The 9,108-nt window shown below is 44.9% G+C and overlaps 1 protein-coding gene across 1 annotated transcript; it reads right to left on the minus strand.

Annotated features, from left to right (window-relative positions):
• Positions 1-737: 737 nt before the first annotated feature.
• On the minus strand, positions 738-9,108 carry LOC101769544 (WAT1-related protein At4g30420-like). The gene is given in 9 exon segments (XM_012843675.3): positions 738-1,558; positions 1,656-1,807; positions 1,914-1,983; positions 1,985-2,287; positions 4,124-4,241; positions 4,391-4,467; positions 6,082-6,088; positions 8,871-8,939; positions 8,942-9,108. Coding segments are annotated over 9 exon segments (1,095 nt in total). The 5' UTR covers positions 9,036-9,108; the 3' UTR covers positions 738-1,353.

The raw sequence follows: 9,108 nt of genomic DNA on the forward strand, positions 1-9,108 counted from the left end.
TATTAAAAATTATCTATATGACAAATGACTAATTATGTTAACCTAATATTACTAGGGATATATAATGATAAATTTTAATTAAATTTAATATAACTAATCATATTAAGTTAAATACATTTATTATTTATTAAATGAATAAATAATATTTAAATGTATTAATGAACTTATTTTTATTATTAAATGATATATATTTATGGAAATACTTATTTTTATATTTATTTGATATATTTAAGGATCATCTCCTTCAGCTTTCTCCTGAATGATTTGGCTTCCATGATTAGGTGGTTCTGAAGAAGTGAAAGTAGCCAGTGTTGCTGATGATCACTGGCCGCTCGGACCTTTTGGCCATGATGGCGATGGGGCGAGGGCAAGGGTGGTGGCGAAGCCCTGCCTGTAGACGACGAAGACGATCCCGGGAGAACGCCGCCTTGGCCCAGAGCGTCAAGGCCGCGTAGATGCACTGCGTCGCCACCATGGCCGCGCACGGCTTGCACCCCTCCGCGACCGCGCGGATGCCACCGGCCATGGCTGCTGCGTCCCGCGCGCCGGGCAGAAATGGCTAGTACCTGAGATGAATATCTCCTCAGCCGGCGCGGCGAGCAACTAGTACTTATCGGCCTGCTCCCTTTCGTGTATGGCGTATGCGCATAGCACTACAAGTCTACAACTGCCCAGTGACCAATTAGCTGTTATCACACGTCTCTCTACTATCAGACACCCCCGCCCATACGAGCGCATTTCCAAAAATATTATAAACCATGTGTCAACAAGCCGAGCTTAATCCAGTAGCTCAAGCTCTTGACCTAGTTTGAAAGGTCGCCCTGATATTGATCGGACCACACGGGCTGACAGGCGTCCTTTTTGTGAGCTAGGGAAGGTATGCTAGGCTTGTGATGTCAGCCGCTAGTAGTAGTAGGCCCAAACGCTACAGACCCAAACACGCCATAGCACGCACGAATGCCACAAAGCTGCTCTGGAGTGGACAGTCAACGTGGACGCCGCGGCGGTGGGCCGGTGGCGGGCGGCGAAGGAGCGGATCTAGGATCCGGGCTGGGGGCTGCATCCCAGGTCCATCCCAAGATCGTCCGTATGACTATGTAGGCTAGATCTCAGCTCAAGGCAAATAAAAGGCACAAGAAGCTAGCGCTAGCCTAGTTCCCCTGCAGCAGCCCGGGCCTGGACCATCTCTGGGTCCGCCCCTAAGCGGCTCGGCACATTTTGATAAGCATGCAGGTCAAACGTGACCACCCAAACTCCATGACAAAAAATGGGAGTGCACCGCACTGCACCAATGGTACAATCACCCCGAATCTGCTGACGCAACCGTGTGGTGATCCTTGAGACAGGGCATCTCTACTTCTCCACTGGACCGGCGGCGTCCGCCAGCAGGAGCGGCTCGACGATGCCGTTGCCGGCGTCGAGCATCGAATCCGACCGGGTCATCGTCTTCTCCAGATCGTCCGCTTGCTCCGGCTCCCTCCCTCTCTTGACCCCGTCGCCCGCCTTGCCCCACAGCACGACGTACAACCCCGCGATGACGGCGAACGCCCCCAACAAGCTCAATAGACAAATATCAGAAAAGGATCACAAAACTCCTGCAGGTTAATAACTCTCTTCGAAGTGGACAGTCGTCCAAGCGCTGAAGCGCAACAGACCTGCCGACGTGCAGCTCTTCCCGGAGCACGACCGCCGCGAACACGGTGGTGATGACGGTGCAGAGCGGGTTGAACATGGCCGAGTAGAGCGGGCCCCTCACCGAGATGCACCACGACTGCAGGTAGAACGTCACGCCCGACCCGAACACGCCCTGCGCACAACACAGTTCACGCCGCCACCGCGACATCGATCACCTCCAAGCTAGGTTACATGGAAACGGCACAGGAAGCTAGCAAGTCATGGCGAAGAATGGTTACCGAGAAGAGGTAGCAGGAGAGCTCGAAGAGCGAGTGGGTCCGCCAGGCGGCCGGGTCCGGCTGGAGGAAGCAGCGCGTACTGCAGCGTGGACAGGAGGCACATCCACGCCGACAGCGCCAGAGGGTCCACGTAGGACTTGCAGATGGGCACCTGCAGGATGAGCCAGAGCGACGAGCAGGAGCTGCTGCCCACGAGGAACAGCGCGCCCACCACACACCTGTTGCTTCCCGCCGGCAAGTGGAGAAGAACCTGCAGGTCGCCGAGCAGCTTCGGGCCCTTGAAGAAGGCCATGGCCATGGCGCCGCCGACGCAGACGCACGTGCCGAATATCTTGGCCAGGCTCCTCGGTCTCCTCGCTTCCACCTTCTCAAGGCTGTCGTGTGAATCAGAAAGAGGGGCATCACCAACGTTTTCCGGACGAATTTATAGCATCAGAAACAAAGTTTCAGACAAATCGAGATAATACCGGATACACCCTCCTAAAGATTAGTCCTAAAATGGGTCCTAAAAGTGGACTCCTAATCTTGAGGAGGGTGTATCCAAATAGGACCTAAGGCCAATCTCAGTGGAGGTTTCATCAGGAGTTTCATGATCATTAAATAACATTCCACATCAGCAATTTTACTGACGTGATAAGGTCATTATGAGAAGAAAGAGGAGAGAAAGTTTCATCATATGTGAGGTTTCATCACCATGAAACCTAGCAGGCAAAGTTACCAAGTTCTCAATCTTGATAACTATGCCATGAAACTATGCATTGAGACTGGCCTAATTAGGCCAGCCTCAGTAGGTGTCATGGAGGGTTTCATGGGTATTAAATTCTATGTCATATCAGCAGTTTTGCTGACTTGGCAATCTAATCATGAGGAGAATGGAGAGGAGAGTTTCTCCAATGAAACCCACTTGGCATAGTTACAAGCCCATGAAACCCAATGAAAATTGCACAGAAGATGTTATAGTTTCATTGTATGACACATTGATCATAACTCTATGAAAAATTAAATGTTGTCGATTGTCTATAAAATTTTACACTGAAAGTGACAATTTTATTTTATTGAAAAGATGACACGGTAGTGCAGCGAGTCTCACAGAACCAGGGACAGATCACTGAAACCATGCAGCGAGTCTCACAGAACCAGGGACAGATCTGATTGAAGACGACGATCCATTGCATGAGTGACATATTCTGGGAGCTAGTGAATGTGTCAACATAATTTAACATGCATGCAAATTAAAGTGTGCGTGAACCTACAATCATTTTGTCCTAACTGAAAACTACGAAGCAACAAGCTGGAAAGTGTTCTGCATGGAACGAAGAAACATGATGTTTCTGGATGCTGACAAAGAGTCAGACTGTCAAAGTAGTATGCTTGCTGCATGCATGACCTGGAGCTCTGTTCCAAATGAATAACCGCCCAGAAGGAATGATGTGAGTATGTGACTAGACGCCATGGAAGCTACTAGCGTATCGTGTTATGCCGGGACTCCATGCCTCCCGTGACATCTCCTGGTTTTGGACTCGACCTCCGACCTCGCATAACAGAGAAACAGATAGATCGTCGATTTGTTCAGTGTTCACTACTGCAAGTTTCCGATTTTTTCTTTGGAGCTCATGTAGATTTCTTTGTTGGTTTTTGAGTCCTAATTTGGATTTTGGAACGAATGAATTGCACAGAAATAATCAGTTAAAAAGCGGCCTGAGATCTAGTGATATATCCCCATCCAAGAAAGGGAGTGATCTGATCTGTTACCCCGGTAGCTAAGCAAGATTAAGCATCATGTGTTCATGCGGTCATGTTTGGAACAGATTAAATCCAACTTATGGCTAAAATAAATCGAAACTAGAAGTCAAACAATATATTTTTTCAGCTTATTTTTAGCCGCGCTTCTCCCCACCACCTCCATTTGTACTGAAACGCAGAAGCCAGTTCAGATCCGCTTCTCAAATAAATATTATTTCAATATTTATACAACTTATTTAAGAAGCGCTTCTTCCTGCCGCGGTTCCGAACAAGACCTATGGTCCAGGTGCGAATGCATTATTGAGTGAGGTGGCACGTTGGTCCCGGCTCAAACAGGTGCAGGGCGTGCAGCCACAAGGAGCCAAACTAATGCAGCAGTATTAGACGACAGTGGAGGGCAGATCAGAAACAGTGTCCTGCTAGTACTTCGCTAGTGCACTGAAACGGATTCTCTGTCAGGTACTCACCCGACTGATGCTGCCATGACGAAGGTGATGGCAGGAATCAAGTTGGTCATGGCCGTCGCCATGGATGACGAACCCAGATGCACCCCTTGGTAGTACAGACACTGATTCACCGTTGCCCTGTCGCATGCGTAGAGCAAAAGAGATCTAAAATCTCATAGATAAGAAACCGAAAAGGTTCCACTATGCTGGAAACGAATATTGGTGTTGTTGATCGTCGATGATCGCGATCTTCCAAGCGTGTGTTATATAGTTTTGCTATTGCATATCCGATAAGAGACGCGATGAAGACCAACGACGAGAATCCTACGATTCCAAGGCCCGTCATCGTCTCCGTCATCTTCTTCCTGCAGAGCACCAGTCACGACCGACGATCAAAATCATCAGTGAAACATGTATACTATACAGGAAGAACTCTGGAAGTTCTATTGGAACAGATTTAAAGATATATTTAACTGGATCATTAACTAACAGATTTAAAGATATATTTAACTGGATCATTAACTCCTATGAGTTAAGGGATCTTGTATTGAACGGAGGGTTGTAAACATGGAGTAATAATCATGTTGATCCCACCTTAGAGAAACTGGATAGGGTCTTGATAAGCGAAGATTGGGGAAAGGAATTCCCCATAACAAATCTCAGGAAAATTCCTACATACATGTCAGATCACAACCCTATGTTGTTGTGTACTGACCAAAAGAAAATCAGGAAAACAAAGCAATTTTGCTTTGAGACTTCCTGGATCAAGCACAAAGACTACCTTCCTAGAATTTAGAAGATCTGAGGTGAAAGGGTGGTTGTTAAAAATGTTGTAGAAAAATGGTACATTAAAGTCAACAGAGTCAAAAAGTTCTTGAAAGGCTGGGATATAAACTTGAGAGGTCAAAATAGAAGATACAAACATATTCTCCAAACTAAATTAATGGAATTAGAAAAGAAAGAAGAAGAGGGCATGTTGTCAAGAGAACTTCTAAATAGGAAAATTTTTATCCAAACTGAACTGTCGAGAATGCTACAAGAAGAGGAGCTATATTGGCACAAAAGATCCAATACTAAGTGGCTTCTAAAAGGAGACAATAATACTGACTTCTTTCACAGAGTTGCTAACGGAAAAAAAAAGGAAAACTGCCATATATTGTTTACAACATAATGGCACAAACATTGAGGGAGATGAAGAAATTATCAAACACGCTACTCAATATTACAAGGAATTGTTTGGACCCTCTGTTAGTCCAATGTTCAAATTAGACCCGGACTGCTGGGATCAATCAGAGAAAATAACCAGTGAGGAAAATGGTATGCTCTCTAGACCATTCACAGAGGAAGAAATTAAAAAAAGTGATTTTCTTAATGGAGAAAAACACAGCCCCAGGTCCAGACAATGTGCCGGTAGAATTCTATCAGTCTAGCTGGGAAATTATCAAAATAGACATGATGGACATGATTAGGGAATTTGGTGATCACAAGCTGGATGTTGGGAGACTGAATTATGGAGTGATTACTCTAATTCCGAAAACAAAGGAAGCCAATACGATACAAAAATACAGGCCTATTTGCCTACTCAATGTGAGCTTTAAAATCATAATCAAAGCGATGATGTTGAGATTCGAAGACTGCATGAGCAGGATTATTGGCAGATGTCAGACATCATTCATAAAAGGAAGGAACGTAATGGATGGGGTGCTCAGCTTACATGAGATTCTACATGATACAAAAATCAGAAACAAGGATGGTGTGGTATTGAAATTGGATTTTGAAAAAGCTTATGATAAAATAAGCTGGGACTTCCTATTTGAATGTCTGAAGCAAAGAGGATTCAGTGAGATCTGGTGTAAATGGATTCAAGAAGTAGTTACATGTGGATCTCTTAGTGTTAAAGCAAATGACATTAAGGGGGGTACTTTAAAAGCGGCAAGGGTGTAAGACAAGGGTAGCCTCTGTCTCCCCTGTTCTTTAACCTGGCAGCTGATACCCTGGCAAAAATGATCAGCAAATCTCAAAAAAATGGGCTAATAAAATGTTTAGTCCCTGAATACATACCCAATGGAGTGGCAATCCTACAGTACGCCAATAACACAATTCTTTGTATGCAAGACAGTGAAGAGACCGCGAGAAACATGAAACTTTTGCTATGCATATTTGAAAAGATGTCCAGCCTCAGAATTAATTTCAATAAAAGTGAGATTGTCATGATTACCCAAGATGAACAAAAATTAATTATGTATTCAGAAATGATGAATTGTGCAATAGGATTGTGGCCAATAAGATATCTAGGTGTCCCTGTATCTGGTGCCAGACTTCATATAATGGACTAGTTACTGCTAGATGAGAAGTTGCTTAAGTGGTTAGATGGATGGCAGGGGAGCTCAATGTCAATTGGAGGGAGAGGAACCCTAATAAACTCCTGTTTAAGTAGCATCCCAACATATAGCATGTCTATGTATCTACTCCCAAAGATAATTTTGAAAAGAATGGACAGGACTAGGAAAAGATTCTTCTTGCAGGGTGGAGGAACTAAAAAGAAATATCCTCTGGTCAAATGGGTCAAAATCACCAAACCAAAAAAGAAAGGGGGTATAGGTATCAAAGATCCGAGGAAGATGAATGTGAATTTATTGTGCAAATGGTGGTGGAAACTTGAAACAGGAGAAGGCTTGTGGCAGGAAATTGTCAGAAAGAAATACATGGCTGAAGGTGGGGGTCACTCAACTGAAAACAAAGCCATATAATTCCCCTGTGTGGAAGGATCTGTTAAAGGTTACAGATATATATATATATATATCTAAAGTGTAGAATAGTGCTAATCGGAGATGGGAAGAATACTAATTTTTGGAGAGATCCATGGTGTGGTTCTGTCTCGCTTAAGGACAAATTTCAGGAGCTGTTTTGATATCTGTAATGAGCAATCAGGGAGAGGATGGGGGCTGACCTTTCGAAGGTGGTTAGATGAGAGAGTGCAAACAAGCCTAAGGCGACTGAGAGACATGATTTCCATGAGAGCTTTATCAGCTAACAAAGATAGGCTGAGATGGATTTGGGAAAAATCAGGGGCATTCTCAGTGAAATCTCTGTACTCCCATCTGTGTAGCTCCGAGAGGGAGGAGCCTCACAAGATGATCTTGAAGTCAAAGCTTCCCTTAAAAATTTAAATTTTTATGTGGTTAATCCATCAAAAGGCCATCCTGACAAAGGATAACCTTTCAAAACGTAATTGGCTCAGTGATAAAAGCTGCAGCTTTTGTCCTTTGGATGAAACTATAGACCACATGTTCTTTGAATGTTCCCTGACTAAGGGGGTGTTTGGGAGGAGTGGGCTAAACTTTAGCCCTGTCATATCGGATGTTCGGATACTCATTAGGAGGACTAAACATAAGCTAATTACAAAACTAATTGCAGAACCCCTAGGCTAAATCGCGAGACGAATCTATTAAGCCTAATTAATCCATCATTAGTGAATGGTTACTGTAGCACCACATTGTCAAATCATGACCTAATTAGGCTTAATAGATTCGTCTCGCGATTTAGCCTAGGGGTTGTGTAATTAATTTTGTAATTAGTCTAGATTTAATACTCCTAATTAGTGTCCAAACATTCGATAGGATGGGGGCTAAAATTTAGCCCCCTCCTCCCAAACACCCCCTAAATACGTCTGGAGTTTAACAGCCATGGTGATAGGAGCAACTTGTAGACCGACATCTTTTGAGCAATATTGGGAATGGGCTAAAACATTCATGCCAAATAAAGGGAAGTTGTATATGGTTGGCCTACCAGCAATATGCTGGGTCCTATGGAAATCTAGAAACTCTGTGTGCTTTGATGGGAAAAAATCAAATCCTCTACTAAAATTATTTGCTTGGCATCTTCCTTTATCTCGTACTGGGCAGGTCTACAGAAGCTGGAGGACAAGATGGACTTGGAGGTGGGAGCAGAAGCCCTGAAGGAAACAGTGCTGCAATTCCACCCTCACGAAGCGACGCCAGAAGACGCAGGAATGGTGCTAGTTTAGTAGATGACTGCGAAAAAAGAGTTTCAAGGAAAAACGACGACGTCTACTCCTTGCTGTTTAGAACTATTAGATGGCTGGCGATGGCCGTTAACATGTTGCGGTCTGTTTGCTCATGTAATAATTAGAGACTGTTTGCAGCTTTAGCTAGCGGGGCCTCTGTTCCTCATTTCTGAAGATTGTCTTCCCTTGAAGTTTAGCGTGAACTTTGTAATTTCATTGCTTTTAAGTAACTCTGGAAGTTCTGTCATAGTGGAAAAAAGGACTAGAAGTTCTGGCAAAATATACATGCCACGAAGAAATGCACCTGCTAGCCGCGGTGACTATCGGGGATAGATCCACAGTACCCGCAAGGAAGGAAGAAGACGGACTCCTACTAGGATTTTTCTGTAATTCTACTAGGATTCATACCTTGTAATCCTAGGACTCCTCCTTGTAACCGACTAGTAATCCCGCCCATTGGAGTATATAAAGGAGGACAGGGGTCCCTAGATCGGTAGGCAAAGACCTCATAGAATCACAACAGAGGACCAAATCCTCAACACCGAAAAACATACAAGCACAGGGCGCAATATACAACACCCTAAACAGGATGTAGGGTATTACGCTACTCTGGCGGCCTGAACCTGTATAAATCCGTGTCTTGTGCCCTCGCTTTTACCTTCGAGTTCCAGGTCCGACGATCCCCCAACAACCAATCTACTACCTCGGGATACCCTCGCTAGGTTGCCAGGTATAAAACACCGACAATAACGATAGGGATGAGGACGACGGTGGTGACAGCCTGCCTGTAGATGACGAACACTAGGGGCTCATGCCGCCGGTGAATGCCGCCTTGGACCACAGCGCCAGGGCCACGTAGATGCACTGCATCACCACCATGGCCGCGAACGGCTTGTACTCATCCATGGCGGCTACAGTTGCAACACACGCTGGGCGGTGGGCGCTGCAGGTTGGTTTCGCTCAGTGGCTGGATCTGGCA

This window comes from Setaria italica, chromosome II (assembly GCF_000263155.2).
Source record: "Setaria italica strain Yugu1 chromosome II, Setaria_italica_v2.0, whole genome shotgun sequence".
Classification (NCBI taxonomy): Eukaryota; Viridiplantae; Streptophyta; class Magnoliopsida; order Poales; family Poaceae; genus Setaria; species Setaria italica.